The sequence below is a fragment of the Mesoplodon mirus genome, assembly GCF_964341445.2.
Source record: "Mesoplodon mirus genome assembly, chromosome: 3".
Lineage (NCBI taxonomy): Eukaryota > Metazoa > Chordata > Mammalia > Artiodactyla > Ziphiidae > Mesoplodon > Mesoplodon mirus.
This window is the reverse complement of record NC_138978.1, coordinates 29,416,206-29,434,428: the sequence shown is the minus strand read 5'-3', so window position 1 is coordinate 29,434,428 and position 18,223 is coordinate 29,416,206. Positions and strand designations below refer to the sequence as shown.

At 47.2% G+C, this 18,223-nt stretch overlaps 1 protein-coding gene across 5 annotated transcripts in view; it reads right to left on the bottom strand.

Annotated features, from left to right (window-relative positions):
• Positions 1-679: 679 nt before the first annotated feature.
• The window catches only part of AZIN2 (antizyme inhibitor 2), a 39,458-nt gene continuing 21,914 nt past the window's right edge, over positions 680-18,223 (bottom strand). For 3 of the 5 annotated variants that reach the window (XM_082614882.1, XM_082614883.1, XM_082614886.1), the window contains 2 exons: positions 9,115-9,329; positions 5,066-5,556 (listed from right to left, as the gene is read on the bottom strand). In XM_082614882.1, coding sequence (XP_082471008.1) covers positions 5,418-5,556; positions 9,115-9,329 — 354 coding nt within the window. In that variant the 3' untranslated portion in view covers positions 5,066-5,417. Of the gene's footprint in view, positions 786-875; positions 942-5,065; positions 5,557-7,322; positions 7,709-9,114; positions 9,330-18,223 lie in introns of those variants that run through there. The other 2 variants (XM_082614885.1, XM_082614884.1) reach the window with 2 other exon arrangements.

Below are 18,223 nucleotides of genomic sequence, written 5' to 3'. Positions count from 1 at the left end.
CTGGCCAACTCCTACTCACCCATCAAGGTTTCTGCTTCCATCCATTGCTTCTGCCAAGTCCATCCTAACTTCTAGCAGGCAGTTACGTCTATCCCTAATCAGACTTCCCTTGGCACCCTGTGCTTTCCACTAACACACTACTTAGCACACCAAATTATAATTATCTCCACTTGGATCTCAAAGTCGACATGTTCAGAAGTTCGTTTCTGCTGATTTTTATATCAATGAAATTTAGCAGGAGATAGATCTTGCAGCCTCACCATCTTCAATGGAGATGTATAGAACAAGTTATAGAACCTCACCATCTTAACTGGCATTATTAAATGCCCAGAGAGTAGTCATTTGGTAATAGTGTCCTACTAAATAAATACATGTGCTGCTCTAAAGGCAATTCTGGTCCCCACAAGCTTCCATAGCAAGAGGGCTGGGTGAGTATGACTGAGAGGTTCTTCCAGAGTAGGCAGAGATGCTTCCCAACCTGCCTCCACTTGTTACTATCTATTCTAGACAAGTTACGTCATATCTAAGCCTCAGTTTCCTAATTTATAAATGGAAATAACCTAAGTGGTTCCTATGGTGACCACAGATCAGCTGCTATTCTGAGCACTTCAAATATGTTAATTTATTTAATCCTTAGAATTAGGATATGCAGTAGGTGTATTATTCCATTTTACAGATGCAGAAACTGTGGCACAGAAAACACAGGTAATAACTGGCAGAGCCAGGATTCCAACACAGGCACTGAGGAGTCGGAGTCTGTGTCATAATATCCACTTCACAGGTTACTGCGGATTAAACGAAAAAGTGCGAGTCAAGGGTGAGGGCAGGGCATGGCACACAGTGAGTACTCTTTATTATTTTAAAACGTAAAACACCTTGGCCTGCAAGTCAGGAATTCTTTCAAAGCCCATGATTTTCTGCGTGAATTCATCGGGTGTCTCCTGTAGGGAATGAGATGGATGAGTGGGAGGACACTGGGGACGAGCCTCCCAAGATCGATACAGCTCTCTGGCCCCGTTACTCAGGGATGCTCCTACTTTGTAAGGGGAAGCGGAAGTAGCTGGTGGGCAGAAGCCCAGTTCCGGTGTCACTGCGGGCCTTTCTAGCCGGGCAGGGGCCCGGTCGCCCCCTTGCCTGCCTCCTGTGTGCCAACAGAACCCCTTGCTCGTGGGGGCCCGCCCACGGTGAAGGTTCGATTTTCCACTGGTGGGGGCTGCGGGCGGCGTCTGTCCATCCTTCCGCCAACGGACCCGGCTGTCTCTTCTCGCTGTTTGGTAAAGTCCTCCTCCGCTCAAGCAGAGGGCGCCAGAAGACGGGCCTCGAAGCCTGGGCGGCTCCCTGACACGGAAGTGACGTCACGCCGCCGGAAATCCGCGTCCGCCGGGACTCGGGAGTGTGACGGATAGTTGAAGCGGCTGAAAGCCGAGCGTGTAAGGTTGTGCTAGGAGGTGATTAAGGGCATCGTCTCCACTCCGGTTAGGCTCGGAGGCTCAGATGAGAAAAGTGAGCTCCTGGAGACAGGGACTTGTTCATATTCACCCAGCGAGAACCTCTCCCGAGACCAGCGCTCTTCGCACACGACTCCTTTTAGCGGAGGAACGGCCTTGGGGTGGTCTGCTCCGCCTGAGGAGTCCCTGAGGCAAGTGTCACAGGAATACCCGCATTGCACAGATGGGGAGAACGAACCCAGAGAGAGACAGGGACTTGCAGGGTAGGGTTGCCGGATTTAGCAGCTAAAATGCGGGACGCCCAGTTAAAGTTGAAGTTCAGGGGATCAACAGTGTTTTAGTATAAGGATACCCCTAATAGTCATGGGTCATACGTTTACTGAAAAAGTAGCCGTCGTCTTCTGAATTCAGATTTAACTGGGCGTCCCATATTTTGTATGGCAATCCTACCGCACGGTCACCCAGCTGAGTGGAAGAGCAGAAAGAGCTTTTGAGACATCCTGTGTGCCTCCCCACCGAAGGCTCACTAGTGTGTGGACCCGCGCCCCTCCTGGGTATAACCCTGGAAGCCTGCAGCGACCCCAACCCGTTCCAGTTAGTGGCCTGCCCTTCGCAGGATCTAGGCTGCTGTTCAGGAGCTGAGGAGAAGGGGCCAGATACCCCTGCCTCGAGGTTCAGGGGTAACCCCCCCACCCGCCATCCTCCAAGACTAGTTTATTCGAAAGACACTAAGCACTTACTCTGTGCTAAGCACAAACCCAGGCTCCAGATGACGTTGGCAAGTAGGAGAAATATTCCCTCTCTTTGTGGAATTAACAGATTTGCGGGGAGATGAGTAGAAAGATTACAATACATTGCGATCAACAGTTCTTTAATATGGGTAAATGCAGCACGCTGTGAAAGCACAGAGGTGCAATATCCAGGCAGAGAGTAAGAGAAAAGGGAGATACCCAAGCTGAGACTTGAAAGGTTCATTCAACTTATTTGAATATTTGTTTGTGGGCAGTGCTTTAGGCATTAGGAACACAGCAGTAAACAAACATATCTCTGCCCTTAAGAGCCTAATTCTAAGTAAAATGCATGTCAGATGATGAGCTGTGGGGTGCAGGAGTAAAAGGTGAGGCTACGGAGGGGATCATGGGATACTGGGGTGGGAGTATCACGGTTTTAAAGACTGTGGTCAGGAGGGCCTCACTGAGAAGGTAACATGTGAGCAAAGATCTGAAGGTGTGAGGGAGAAAGATCATGGAGCTATTTGGGGTTATAAGGAAATGTGCCTGGTGTGTTAGACGAACACAAAGAGAGGAATGATGTACTGCTTCCAGTATGATAGCTTTCTCAGGGATTTTCAGTGACAACTTTGACAATGTGTTTCTTGCCTTAAATACTGCCTTTAGAATCTAATTTCTGTAAAGTGTGACTCCACATAATTAGCTGGGGCCCCACTTTAAATAGGGTGTACAGAAAAGGCCTTTCTGAGAAGGTGACATTTAACGTGAGCCCTTTAAGATAGGGATGAGTCAGCCCTGGAGAAGCTGGAAGAAGAGCTATTTAGGCAGAGGGAACAGCAAGGGCAAAGGTCTGGAAGCAGGAAAGAACTCAGTAGACGTGAGGAACTGAAAAGAGGCCGGTAGGCCGGTGCATGGTGAGAAGAGTGGCAGGAGATGAGGTTGGAAAGTGGGCGGAGATCTCAGGCAATTTAACTTTCATTGGCATCACAGTGGGAATCCACCGGAGGGTTTTCAGCAGAGGATTGACAAGATCAGATTCATGTTCCAAAAAGATGGGTTTCCCTGGTGGCGCAGTGATTGAGAGTCCGCCTGCGGATGCAGGGGACGCGGGTTCGTGCCCCAGTCCGGGAGGATCCCACATGCTGCGGAGCGGCTGGGCCCATAAGCCATGGTCCCTGAGCCTGATCGTCCGGAGCCTGTGCTCCGCAACAGGAGAGGCCACAACAGTGAGAGGCCCGCGTACCGCAAAAAAAAATAAAAAATAAAAAAAAGATTCCTCTGACTGTTAGGAGCCTATATCAGATAATTTTGTAGGTTAAGTTTACACGGGCTTAGCTACTCATCCCCTAGGTGCCAGGAAGAGGGTTTAAAATGGAGCAAAGGGTTGACTGGGAACTCACATCCTGTTGCCTTCCGTATGGTCCCTTTACAGCTGGAATGAGTGGCGGGGGGCGGGGGGGGGAGCCACCATCTCCCTCCTGAGCAGGGGTGGACTGAGATGGCAACTTGTGTCTCTTGGACCCCCATCAGGCTCCCTGGCTGGACCCACCTTGAACAGGCTGGGGGGTGAAGGAAGTGCATGCTACCACCAGCCCACTAGGTCTTCCTTGGCCCCTTTTGAATACACTTTCAATTATCCTCTCAAAGGCCCTGTCATGCTTCTGTTCCGGAAGCATATAGGGCTCCCTGCTGCCTGCAGAATTAAGTTCAGACTCCTTGCTCTGTTGTTCACATTTGTAGGACTGAGCCCTTAACCTGTGGGATCTGATTCTATCTCTTAGGTAGGTAGTGTCAGAATTGACTGGAGTTGTAGGACGCCCGGCTGGTGTCTGAGAATTGCTTGGTGGTGTGGGAAAAAAACCCACACATTGTACTAGGCTTACCCAGTGAGAAGCTCGAGTGAAGATATAAAAACAATTGCAATGAAATGTCTAGACCAGGCAAGTCCACAGAGATGGAAAATAGATTCGTGGGTGCCAGGGCTGGGGGAGGGGAGAATGGGGAGTGACTGCTAGTGGATATGGGGTTTCTTTTTGAGGTAATGAACATGTTCTAGAATTAGGTGGTGGTGATGGTTGCACACACTCTGAATATACTAAAAACCACCGAATTCTACACTTTGAAAGGGTGAATTTTAAGGCATGTGAATTATATCTCAATTTTTTTTTAACTACAGAAGAAAAATCTTTAGGGTCACCAGTAGCAGCTGGGGGAACTCTAAAATCTGAACTCCTTTGCTAAGCGGCTCACACACCCCAGTTGCATAGCTTGAGACCCTAGCAATGTGACGTCCTGAAGAGAACTGCCAGTGTCTGAGGAGACACGAGCATCAGGGCCGTTGGCACTGGACGTGGCAGCAGTCTGTGGCCAACCGTGTTCTAACAATTACTGCCTGAATAAGCAAACCAACCAGCACATAGTTGCATTACTCTGATTGCCTTGCTGACCTGCAAGGAGAGGAAGGGTACGGGGTCTCCTCAGAACCTCCCAAGGACCCACCTCTTTGCTCTCTATCTTTGGTATGAATTTCCAAAAGCGGTGTCAAATATTCAGTTTTCCCCACTTTGGGCCGGGACTTAAGCTCGCTGTTGGGTTCACACAGAAGCCCCTCACCAGCCATGAGCTGCAGCCCCGGTGCCACACGGAGACAACCGTGACCCTGACCCCAGCCCCTGACAGCTCCCCCTTCCTCACGAAGCCAGGCATGGAAGCTTGTGAAGACGAGAGAGGTGAGTCAGAGAAGTTGGGTGCCAGGGGGAGGTGCCCACACTGCAGTGGGTCAGGACCGAAGCAGAGGGCATGGGGTTATCATAGTAGGGTGGGGAAGTCTCGGCCCTGGCCTCACCCAGGCTGCATCGTGGATTGAACCGCCGGGTTCCACTGGCGTATTAAACAACCGAAATATTTATTCGCTTCATATTTACAAAGGTGGGAAGCAGACCAAGGGAGACCCCAAGAACACCCCCATACCTGGCTGACCAGGCCCCTGGCGCTGCAGAGGAGGCAGACACAGCTGGAAGGGACAGGATTTATGTTGCATACTTGAACTACAGGGAGCGTAAGACTGGTCCTATTTACAGGGCAGAAACACTGCAGGGGGAGCGTGGGGCCAGCAGAGTGAGCGTCAGAGTCCTGGCCAGAGGGTGCTCCTGATCTCCACCTTCCCCTCCGCTCCCAGGGGCATCTCTGCGGCCCCGCTGGGGTTCTCCGCGGTCGGGGAGGGGGGGACGGGCCCCGCTCACATGATGCTTGCCGGGGTGAAGACAGGGCCCATGCACAAGGTATCTGTGATCTCCCAGCCACAGGACAGAGGCTTGCACGTGCCCTCGGCGTCCTCGTCCTGTTCTGCAGGGAGCAGCTGTCCTCGCAGGGCTTCCCTGCAAGTGAGAGGGGGTCCCTGGAGGCAGCCAGCATGGGGCCCGCAGGCCAGGAACTCCTGATTGGCCGCTGCACTGGAAGACCTGGCGCCACTGGGGCCGCAGAACCCAGGGGCAGGGGTGGGGGAAGGCCTGCTGCCCCTTCGTCCTCTGCTGCTCCCTTCTCCCCCACAGTCTACCCCCGCAAGGGAGAGGAACCCACATTCATTGATACGCCCACTATTGGGCCAGGCACTTTGCTTACAGTAACTAGTATCCTCCCAAAACCCTGTGAGGGTGACGTTATCGTCCCCATTTTACTCTGAGGAAATTGAGACTCAGGAGTTACCTGCCCAAGGTCACCTCTTCTACCCTAGAAGGTGGTAGAACTAGGACTCAACCCAGCGCTCACTTCAGTGCCCACATTCTTCATATCCCAAGCTTAGTACTTTAAAAAAAGCATCTAGGGCTTCCCTGGTGGTGCAGTGGTTGAGAGTCCGCCTGCCGACGCAGGGGACGCCGGTTCGTGCGCTGGTCCGGGAAGATCCCACATGCCGCGCGGAGCGGCTGGGCCCGTGAGTCATGGCCGCTGAGCCTGCGCGGCTGGAGCCTGTGCTCCGCAACGGGAGAGGCCACAGCAGTGAGAGGCCCGTGTGCCGCAAAAAAAAAAAAAAAAAAAAAAGCATCTGCCTCCCCTCAAACTCTACAAGCTGTTTCTCCTACTTCCCCACGTTAATAAACGGCTCCTGCTCTTGCCACAAGTTGTCTTCTTCCCACACCCAGTAGATCCCTGCTGAGCCTAGTTCCTGAGCATCCTCAAAGGTACCTGCTTCTCTCCATTCCCGCTGACACCACCATCTCTAGCCGGGAAAGTGCAGTCTCCCTGATCTGCTCTTGCCCCCTCTGGACAATTCTGACCCAGGTTCATCTTCCCAAAACACAAACCCCTGCTCTTGAGTCGCCAGCAGTTTCCCTCCACTGTCAGGCCCCACAAGATCTGGCCCCTGCCAGCCTCTCCCATCACACACAACAGTGCTGCCTGGTTGCCAGCCACAGCAGCCATCTTTTGGGCTCACGTCTCATCCTAGGCCTGTGCACATCAGGCCTCTGCCTGCACCATCAACCGTTCGCTGAGCCCCACAGCCCAGTGTACTCCTTCATAGCAACAAGGGTTCAATGCCTGCTTCCCTGACGTTCCTCCAACTATAGCAGGGCAGGGGATATGTCTGAGTTACTCACTGCCTAGTGGCCCCAACAGCAGGCTGGCACATGGTAAACACTTGGTGAGGAGGAGTGGACGCTGGGTAGGAGGACAGGGAAAGAGTACTGGGTTCAGTGTCAAGAGGCCTGGGGGTAGGGGCAGCATGACAGCCTGTCCTTGACTTCTGCCAAGTTCTGCTTCCCCACAAAACCTTCCCCCTTCCATCTACATCTTCCCTTCCCCCCCTTCATACTTCCAGTCTATTCTACTCCCCCACCTGCAGGAAGGCCTCCCTCTTTGCCGATATGTGCAATTCAGCAGCAAATCAGTCCGTATCTTTGCAGAGTCCAGTCAGGCCGCTCCCTTCCAGGTGGGAGGTCCTCTGGGCCAGGCACCCTCTGTCTGAGCCTCTGTCTCCTTATCTTTCAAAGTGGGTTTTGAAAGATATGTTTCTTAGAACCCCTCACTGGCTCCCTACTGCCTTCAAGATCAAGTCCAACCTGGGCCTCCAAGGTCCTTCTTGATCTATTCTTCCCCACAGTCCATTCCAGCCAGCCAGAGCTACTAAAAATTCTTTGGCTGGACTAGACTCTGAAGCCCCTACCCATCCTGGCCCAGACCACCCTCCTGTCAGCTTGCCTGGCCCTCCTTACCCATCAGGCCTCCTGAGAAGCAGCCCTGTCCACCCTCCCCAGCCCGCTGGCCCTCCCTCCCTAGTGACCTTGGCACTCTCTATGCCAGGGTCTGTGTATGCAGGTCCGCGCCTTGGCTCACCACATTCTCAGATGCTCTTTTACCCCCCAGGACCCAGCACAGAGCCAGACTCTAAAGTAGGACATTTTGATGAGGCCCCTTTAATATGGGGAATTTTTTCACATGGCCATTTCAATACATCAAACTTTTGTGTTCCTAAGTAACGAGTGCATCTGACTCCCTGTAGCCTCACCCAGCTGTGGTTGCTGGTGATGGTGCCTGGATGGGATAAGGAAGTTTGTGTGATTATTGGGTTTTTTTTGTTTTTTGGGGTTTTTTTGGCGATAACGCAGGCCTCTCACTGTTGTGGCCTCTCCCACTGCGGAGCACAGGCTCCGGACGCGCAGGCTCAGTGGCCATGGCTCACAGGCCCAGCCGCTCCGCGGCATGTGGGATCTTCCCAGACTGGGGCACGAACCCGTGTCCCCTGCATCGGCAGGCAGACTCTCAACCACTGCGCCACCAGGGAAGCCCCGATTATTGTTTTTTTACTTTTGCTTTTTAGGCCTTGTCAAAACACCCCTGATGTCAAAATGGTGGCATCAGCCTATCCTGTGCCCCTGCAGGGAGTAGAAACAACAGGTTTGTTGACTGGATAAATGACATGCAACTTTGATACTGAGCCCCATCAGGCCTGGCCTTTGGTAGCACTGTTCCGGCGGCGGTGGGTTGGGGTGGGGGGTGCAGGGAAGTGGCTCAGGAACCCAGCATGCCCCTGGGGACGCAGGCTGTACTTGCTCCTGAGGGCCCAGCATAAAAGCCCCTCCCAACTGCCCCAGCCTCCAAAGAGGGGGCCTCTTCATCACTGACCAGCTGTATGACCTCAAGCAAGTGACCTCTGTTTGTGTGGGTAAAAGGAAATCATCAAAAGGTGCCTAATGTAGGGCCTGACAGAAAGTTTCAACAAATGTGAATTTATTTCCATCTAGCCTCACTGGATCCCACTGCTGGCCTGCCGTGGGCAAGCTCAGCGAGCAGGCGAGTCTTTGTCTTTCCCGGGTCACAAAGCAGCCACCCAAGTGATCAGCTCTATCTACATCTGCCCTTGTCTTCCCTTAATCCACCCAGTAGTTAGAGTGGTCTTTCAGGCTTCGAACCAGTCACTGCTTGCTGCTGCTCAAAGCTCTCCACTTCCTTCAAGGCCCTTCCCAGATCCAGCCCTGCTCCTTCTCCAGCCCCGGCCAACCTCGTGTACTTTCCTGAAGTTATGCTCGCTCCCTGTTCCTTCTGCCTGGAACCCCCTTCCCACCCCTCCTGCCACCTAACTCCCACTCGTCCACCAGGCTTTGGCTTCATCCTTCCTTCCTCAGGGAGGGAGATCTGGGCCTTGGGATGGGGGCGGGGCTCTAAGCCTCCAGAGCCTGCCCCCCCTCCCTCCAGAGCTGCATTATCAGGAGTGTCTGTCTGCTTCTGTGTCTCTCACAGGACTCTGAGCTCCTCAAGGGAAGCTCAGTCTCATTCATGGCCACAGCCAAGCACAGGCCTCACTTGGAATCAGCAGCCAAGAGCTACTTGTCACATTGGGTTACACAGGAGCACGGACCCAAACCTGGGGTTCCCCTTATTGCTTCTGCCCAGGCTGCTCCCTTCTCCCCCCACTCCATTTCCCAGCAGGGCCCCCTTACCAGGCCACCCGGGACATGGCATAGGTGATGCGGCAGGTCTGGGCTCCCCCGAGGAAGGAACCCATGCCCACGGTGTAGGCGCCCATGTTCTCAAAGACCAGCCAGTCCCCTACATGTAGTTGCGGCAGCCACAGGCCCTCGGCGATGCAGTCACAGCCATCGATCACTGGGCCCCATAGGCTGCTGCTGTACAGGGGCTGCTCCGTGGATGGTTTCTGCAGGAGAGAGGGATGACAACGGTCAGCTTTCCTGGGCATACGTGCACAGCCTGAGCACCCCCTCCCTCCGAAGCCTGCGTGGCTCCCAGAGCCAATAGAATAAAGACTTGATGGGCCTCCGAGCCTGCACTTATGGCCCTCCCACTTCTCTGCATTCATTGCTTCCTACACTCTGAAGCCACGGTGCCTGGTCTTACATCCAGGCTCCAATACTTGCTATCTGTGTGACCTTGGGCAAGATACTTTATCCCTCTGTGCCTCAGTTTGCTCATTTGTAAAATGGGAATAATAACAGTACCTACCTCACAGGGCTACTGAAAGGATAAATGAGTATAGGTAGAGCATGTAGAACAGTGTCTGGCACGTGGCAAGGGCCCAGTAAGTTAGCACTATCTTTATTATTGTTGGTGTTGCTGTCAGCTCCCGGCTTTTGCCTTCACTGGTGTGTCTGCCGCTTTCCAGACTCTGGATGGGTCCCCCCTCTGCAGCCCTTCCCCCTCCCTCAAATCAGAGATTGTCCTCTGGGCCCAGCCCTGGGGCTCCTTCTTCTATGCAGGCCTCCATGATCCCCTCCTTCCATGCCAGGCCTGGTAACAGGAGCTAGAAGCACACCAGTGAGTTAGACCCTCCCTCCCTCCCTCCCTCGGGCTCTCAGTCTGGTGAGGAAGACGGGCCTCCCACAGACAGTCACAGGGTGACCTGCCAGAGGTCACAGAGGACCTCACAGGGTAGATAGAATTACTCCCATTTCAGGGAAACCAAAGTTCTGAGAGATTAAGTGACTTACCCAAAGACACAACTAACAATGACATAATATTTTTATTTTTTTTAAGTGACTTCCAAATCCAGGAAAGAAATCTGTAACATAGGCCATTTGCGGACAACCAAGATATCAGTGCAGTTTGTCACAGTGTAGGGATCCTGCCAGGCAGGTCCTAGAGGAGGAGTCATGACTGAAAGATGGACAGGAGCGAATCCTGGCTGAATCGTGCCGTTGAAAGCCCCTCGTTCCAGTTAGTCCAGCTGCTCTGGGCTCCCCAGGTAAACCCTGCTTCCCTTCCCCCAGCCCCAGCCATCCCCATGCTATTCCCTGAGTCTCCAAACCTACCAATTTCTAATTTTCCTTTAGATCTCAGCTTCCTCATGGAAGCTTTCCTAAGGCTCCCCAAGCTTTGTCGTCATAGCATGTACTATGATTTATGATTAGATATTTATGAAATGTATCACCCAGGCCTGTCTTCCCTGTCAGACTATAAATTCCATGAGTCCAGAGATCACGACAGTCTTGTTTACCCCCATCTCCTCCAAGCCTAGCAGTCTGGCATACAGTAGGTGCTTTTGTCAATAATATTTCTTAAGTGAATGAATGAATAAATGAATAAGGAATACATGAGTGATGAGAAAGAGGAAGAGCCAAAAAGAAAGAAAAAGAAGGTACGAATGGAAGCCATCAAAGAGCCTAGAAGGAAGGAGGCAGCGGAGGAAACCAATGGAGGATGAAGGAAAGGTGTTTCAGCACCTCAGCCAGGAGCAGGAATGAGTCAGACTGAGAAGAGTCATGGGTGCCATAAGCAGAAATAATACTCATAGTTGACAAAAAGTTAATGCATAAGCCACTGTCTCATTAATAAAGAAAAACATGCACGTTATTAAAATCAAACATGAGAACTATCCTATACTCATTAATTCATTCAATAGGAACTTATTAAGCACCTACTATATGCCAGGCTCTGATCTAGGAGCTGCAGATGCATCAGTGAACACACACACAAAAAAACAAAGTTCCTGTGCTCATGAAGCTCACATTCTAGGAAAGCGAGACAAACCAATACATCCTTGTTCATATAACTTAACAAGCTTGTTCACCAGCTTCGTTAATGAGTAAAATTCATCTTAGTTGCTCTGAATTATTTCCCTTAGCTCCAGTTGTTAAAAAACAATAAGCTAGAGACTTCCATGGTGGCGCAGTGGTTAAGAATCCACCTGCCAATGCAGGGGACACGGGTTCGAGCCCTGGTCCGGGAAGATCCCACATGCCGCAGAGCAACTAAGCCCATGTGCCACAACTACTGAGCCTGCGCTCTAGAGCCCGCGAGCCACAACCACTGAGCCCACGTGCCACAACTACTGAAGCCCGCACGCCTAGAGCCTGTGCTCCGCAACAAGAGAAGCCACCGCAATGAGAAGCCCACGCACCGCAACAAAGGGTAGCCCCCGCTCGCCCGCACGCAGCAACAAAGACCAAACGCAGCCAAATAATTTTTAAAAAAATTAAAACAAAAAACCAATATGCTAACTTTTAAAGAATTGTGAGAGGAAATGCTATATAATTGTATCCATGAGGATCCTTAAGAAAATAGATTCCAAAGATTCTTCCACAATAAAATAAAAAGGAACTCTTGAGTTATAATCAGAGTTCTCTCACTTCTTAGTAGTGGTATAAATTTAAAAATGGGTGGAAAAGAAAGATTTTTAAACTTCACAGGAAATAATGCAATTATCAGTTAAAACCTTAAAAAAAAAGGAAACAAAAAAGGAATATGCAAAAAGATGTTCCAAAAGCATGTGGGGACAGGCTTGTACGTCTCAGCTCTATTTATGAGTCAGAAAACTGAATGGAAATGGACAGGCACCTGTAAAAATATAAGATGCCCAGTCTGCTACTAGGGCCCCCTCTGAGAGAGAGGGCAGGGGGTTCCTACTTTACAAAGCGTGCCCACCACTACTTCACACCTCATCTGGGAGGCAGTTGCAATTCCCCTGTTACAGATGAGAAAACTCAGAAGAAATGACCTGCTCCAGGTTCTGGAGGGGGTTAGCAGCAGAACTCCAGGTGGTCCCAGACAAGGTGCCTCCTAGCTGCACCTGAATGGCTGCTTTCCTCAAAGAGGCCCAATAGGTGAGCAGATCCGCAGATGAAACAAGGTGAAACATTTAGAATGGCACATGGCTTTGATGGAATCCCTAAATAGTTCCCCAACTTTTAAAGAATAAATCAATTAACTCCTATACTACATTAAGTGTACAGAAATATTTTCAAAGGGAAAAAAAAATGGGATGAGCAAGGGCTGCACACAAAAAGGAAAAAGAGGAAACAGAATGAAAGCCTATGATCAAAATCTCACTTGTGAACATATAGGCAAAAATCCAAAATGAATCCCTAGCTAATCAAATCCACATTCATATTCAAAGAATCACTTTCAATGATCAGATAATTTGTCTCTAAATGGAAGGCAGGGATGATATGAGCAAGGCAATCACTGGCTTCATCGTAATATGGAAAATATAGATCTACAATTCAAATTTAATTTTCCCAATACATGTCAACATGGCATTCAATAGCCTATAGCATCTCTTCTTGATTAAAACTACAGACAAAACTAAACCCCACAACGAAGAGAAACTATTTAAAATAAGGAGCCAACTCTAACTTAATGGGGATACACTAGAATGGCTTCATTTCAGAACTAGAAGCAACCTTAGTAATTAAAGTTAAGCCCCCTCATTTTCCAGATGAAGAAACGAGAGAAACAGGGCCCAGAGAGGTTAAGTAATTTGCCTAATGTTACTCAGCTACTGTATGGCAGAGCCAGGACTCAGACCCACATCTTCTGACTCCAAGTCTGAAGCTTTCTGTCATCATTTCTATTTTATATAGCATGAGAAATGCTGGCAATAGCTAGCAGGGAAAAAATAAACAATATAGAGAAAATAAATAAATAAAATATCACATTGCAGATAACACTTGCCCACCTGGAAAAAAAAGGGGAGAGAGGTAGTTACTAGAGGAACTCAGTTTCAGCATGCAAGCCAGTGTCTCAGCTCAAACACGCAGGGGACCATCTTCACTCAAGACAGTAATGAAAGCATTACTAAACTCAGGGATGTACTTGGGCCACAATAATACTTATTCAAAGAAAATAATAAAACCTTAAAAGGAGAGATAAAATACAAGAGCTCTACCCTCTCCTAGCTAGAAAAGCTTAGTAAAGCAAAAAAAAGAATCCTCTCCAATTTAATAGATAGATTAAATATGCTACGACTAATTAAAACTCCCAGGATATTTTTCTAAACATGAGAAATATGACAAAAAATAAACATGAGCCTATCACAGGATATTAATAAGTAGCAGTGACAGACTCAATTTTTTGTTAAATGTTTAATTCATATAAAAGGACATTTGTATCATGTGTAAAATAAAAAGAATAATGATAAAATGAATATCTGTGTACCCACTGCCCAGCTAAAGAAATAGAACATTTCCTTTATCTTTGAAATCCCCATCCCAATGACATGTCCCCTCCCAAACCCCTCCAGAGGTAACCATTATCTGGAATTTTGTTTTCATTATTCTTTTGCTTTAGTTTCTTTTCCATGAGTATACCTAACCCTAAACAATTTAGAATTTGATTTTGAACTTTTTAAAATGTATATGATTGGAAATATAGGGTATGTAATCTCTGCAACTTGCTTTTTTGTTTATTTGAAACTTACGTTCCCAAGATTCATCCAACTGATGGATGTAGATATAATTCACAATAAGCTACATAGAATTCATTGTATGGAATACACTGTAATTTATTTGATTATTACCCAGCATCAAGACGACATTAAGGTTGTTTCCAATGTTTTGTATTATATAAATTGCTCCTGTGAACATTCTGACATCTCTTCAAATACACATGCCCAGAGTTTCTATGCAATATATACCTAGGAACTTGCTGGGAGAGTATACACATGTCTAACTTTACCTAAATAATGCCAGCTTGTTTCCCAAAGTAGAAATACCAACTCCACCTAGCAGTATCTAAGAGATCCAACTCTCTATATGCCACCAACACTTGATATTGTCATGCTTTTAATTTTTTTCTAATCTAGTTGGTAGAAGATGTATCTTGTTTTCCTTTTACTTTGCATTTCCTTGATTACCAATGAGGTTGAGCACCTTTGCATTTTCTATTTGGCTTTCCTCTTCTGTGAACTGCCTGTTAAAGTCTTTTGCCCCTATTTCTATTGCTTTCTGCTTCACTTTTTTCCCCTTATTTTCGTAAGATTCTTATTTGTCTCTGTTTCAAGAATCCTTCATATATTCTCTCTACTAATCCCTTATCAATTATATATGTGCTTCAGTATTTTTCTCTCACTTTATGATTGCCTCCTTCCTTTCACTAACAGATGAGCAGAAGCTCTTCATTTTATTTTATTTTTTTTTTATTTTTATTTTTTGGTGGTATGCGGGCCTCTCACTGTTGTGGCCTCTCCCGTTGCGGAGCACAGGCTCCGGATGCGCAGGCCCAGCGGCCATGGCTCACGGGCCCAGCCGCTCCGCGGCATATGGGATCCTCCCAGACCGGGGCACGAACCCGTATCCCCTGCATCGGCAGGCGGACTCTCAACCACTGCGCCACCAGGGAGGCCCTCTTCATTTTAATGTAGACAAACATCAGTCTTCCTTTTTGGTTTTAAAGATATTCTTCACTGTTTTTTCCTGTTTCAAGGCCAAACAGATACTCCCCTATATTGGTCTCTGGAATTTATATATATGTATGGTGTAAGATAGGGATCCAGTTTCATTTTTTGCATATGGACCATCAGGTGGTCTAGCATCATATATTAAACAATTCCCAATGATATGCTTTGCAAGTGCTGTCAAATCATGTTTCCAGATATATGTGGATCTTTTTTGCGCCCTCAACTATGTTTTGCTGGTCTATGTGTTTATGCCACTCTCCAAACCAAACTATTTTAATAAACTTCTACTATTTTAGTGGGTACTCTAGACATTTACATTTTAACATGCATACCTAACATAAAGTCTAAAATTAATCGATATCTTTACCTTCTGCTCAAACAATTCAAAATCTTAGAAGACCAACTTGGTCACTCTACCTCCCAACTTACATTCTGTTGCTATCCAGTGTTTTAGTCTATCTTATTTGTGACAGAGGCTGCTAGTTGCCTACCCCCAGCAATTCCAATCTTCAATGTTTGCTGGGCACATGTCCACCTAGAATAAAGACTATATTTCTCAACTTCCCTTGCAGGTAGTTATGGCCATAAGATGAAAGCATAAGTACTTTCAGGAAATTTCCTTGAAAGACAACTGGCAGAGGGACTTCTCTTATTTCCTATAATGGCTGGAGCTTCAAATTGCACCTACCAAGATGGGGGCAACACCTAGAAACAGGTACAACTAAAAGCCATATGGCTCCATGTGAATATGAAACCACTATACCAGCTCTGAATTGCCTGAATCCAGACATTTGCATAAGAGTAAAATAAACTTAAGTGTCTTGTTCTAGTCACGTAATTGGTGGTGGTGTGATGCTGGTGCCAGTCAGTGATCCTTTAAATATGCCCGCATGGGCTTCCCTGGTGGCGCACTGGTTGAGAGTCCGCCTGCCGATGCAGGGGACATGGGTTCGTGCCCCAGTCCGGGAAGATCCCACATGCCGCGGAGCGGCTGGGCCTGCGGGCCATGGTCGCTGAGCCTGCAGGTCCAGAGCCCGTGCTCCGCAACGGGAGAGGCCACAACAGTGAGAGGCCCGCGTACCGCAAAAGCAAAAAAGTAAATAAATAAATAAATAAATAAATATGCCCGCATATTTACTTACCTTTGCTCATCATTCATTCCTGCAACTCAGACCATCAATCTGGATAATTTTCCTTATGTCTGAAATATATCCTTTAGAATTTCCTTTAGTGAAGATCTATCTCTCAGTATTTGCTTGTCGGAAAATGCCTATGTTTCATACTCATTCTTGAAAAATAATTTTGCTGGATATAAAATTCTAGGTTGATAGATTGAAGCTGCTATTCCACTATCTTCTGCCTTCCATTGTTACAGGAGAAAAATAAGCTGTAAGTCTAATTAACATTCTTCTACAGGTATTCTTCTATCTGTCTCATTTCTCTCACTAGTTTTATGATCTTCTCCTTGTCTTTGGTATTCAGTGTCACTAATATGTTGTCTAGGTATGGATTTATTTTTAGGTAACATACTTGGAATTTGTTGGATTTCCCAAATCTAAGAATAAATGTTCCTCCCTTTCATTTTATTAACTGTCTGCCAGCTATTAATTTTTTTAATTTTAATTTATTTATCTTGCCTCTCAGCTCCAAATCCACCCTTCTTTGCCCTGGTTTGTGATGCTGGAGTAAGACATTTCTTCTTTACTATCCACCTCTATGTTAGGCTTTGTCAGTAGAAGTTGCTGGAAAGACTCTGCAAGAACAGGTCAGGAAGAAGGGACCTTCCTCCTTTTAGCCTGATGTTTTCTGTGTGGCCACCTCTGGTTCAGGGTATGAGGGTCTGGCTGCATTCGCTTCAGTGGCCCCCACAGTTCAACTTTGGCCTGCACAGTCCAACAAGCTTCCCTCCACTCCACAGCAGGCTGCTTCTGTGATGCAGTTGTGTTGGGAACCCTCTGAAAGTTTCTTTGCCACTGGTAGGCTGCACATCCTTGTAATAGCCACAGCCTCTCTTTAAAGGTTTCAATCTCAGCCTTGGAGGGAGAAGCCCTCCTCTAAGTTTCTTCCTTTTTCACTCTCCCTTACCAGGGGTAGTAACTGCTTTTATCCTTATTAGTAATTAACCATCTTTAAAGCTAGCAATTCTTTATATTAAAATTCCCCTGTTCAAATTACTTGTCTCGTTTCTGTATCCTGATACAATCTCTTCCTGAAACTATGATTAGACATTATGCCTTCTCATTCTATCTACCACTTCTTTTGCCTTTCTTATTTTCTTTCCTATCTCTGTTTCTTTGTGCTACATTTGCATAGTTTCTTCAGCTCTATCTTCCCATTCCCTAATTCTCTCTTCAACTGTCTCTAATATCTTTCTTACCCTGTGCATAAGTTCAATTTTCATATATTTCATTTCTAGAAGTTCTATTTAGTCCTTTTAAAAATCTGTTAGTTCATGTTTTTATATTTGCTTACTTTGGGGTCATACTTTCAATTTCTTATTTCTTTAAACATTGTAAATATTTTTATTTTTAGCATCTGATAATTCCAGTACATGTAGTAATTGCAGGTTTGAATCTGCTGTCTATTGCTTCTGCTGGTTCCCCCTCATGGTGACTTGTTTCTTTGTGTTTTGTGACTTTTTATTGTGATCTCATGTACCTTGGAACTTCATCTGTGAGAATTTTTAAAAGCCTAGGTTGAGGAGTCCTCCTCCAGAGAGAATTTGTGTTTGCTTCTGCAAGATAAAATGAATTCTAGGCTTGAGGTTTTTCAGACCACACAGTTAATATGAATTTGGGCAACAAACCCAAGAAAAGGCCAGCTTGTGGTTTCAAATCCTAATTTTTTTGCTCTCTTCCAACTACTAATAAGATCAAAACAGACAAGTTTTCTTGCTGTCCTCCTCTGTGGGAGTTTTTCCTAATATTCTCTTACACTAATGATTATGTACTTTTTCAGGGTTCCCAGATTTATGTGAGGGATCCTATCATATTCTCTATCTTGACTAGTCCCTAGGAACACACATAGCTATGAAAACTGAAGATCAGTGCTAAAAGGATTCAGTATACGCCTCCCAGAGAGAAAGCCAGTTTCAGAGTTAGGTTTTCTCTCTGGATTAATTAATTCACTTAACACATATTTGAATAGTCACTGTTGTATGTGCTTGGGACACACTAGTGAACAAAAGAGACAAAGATCCTTGTCCTCATGGAGTTTATAGTCTAGCAGGAGGGAGGAAAACAAAATAAAGAAGTTATATACTGTGTTATAAAGTAATTAAAAAACAACAGACCAGGTGGGGGGTACAGGTGTAATATTAAATAAGGTGTAAGGTGTCAGGGTAGGCCTCCTTTAGGGCAAGGACCTAAAGGAGGTGAGGAGTGAACCAGTGTGGTACCTAGAAGAGAAGTGATCCAGTC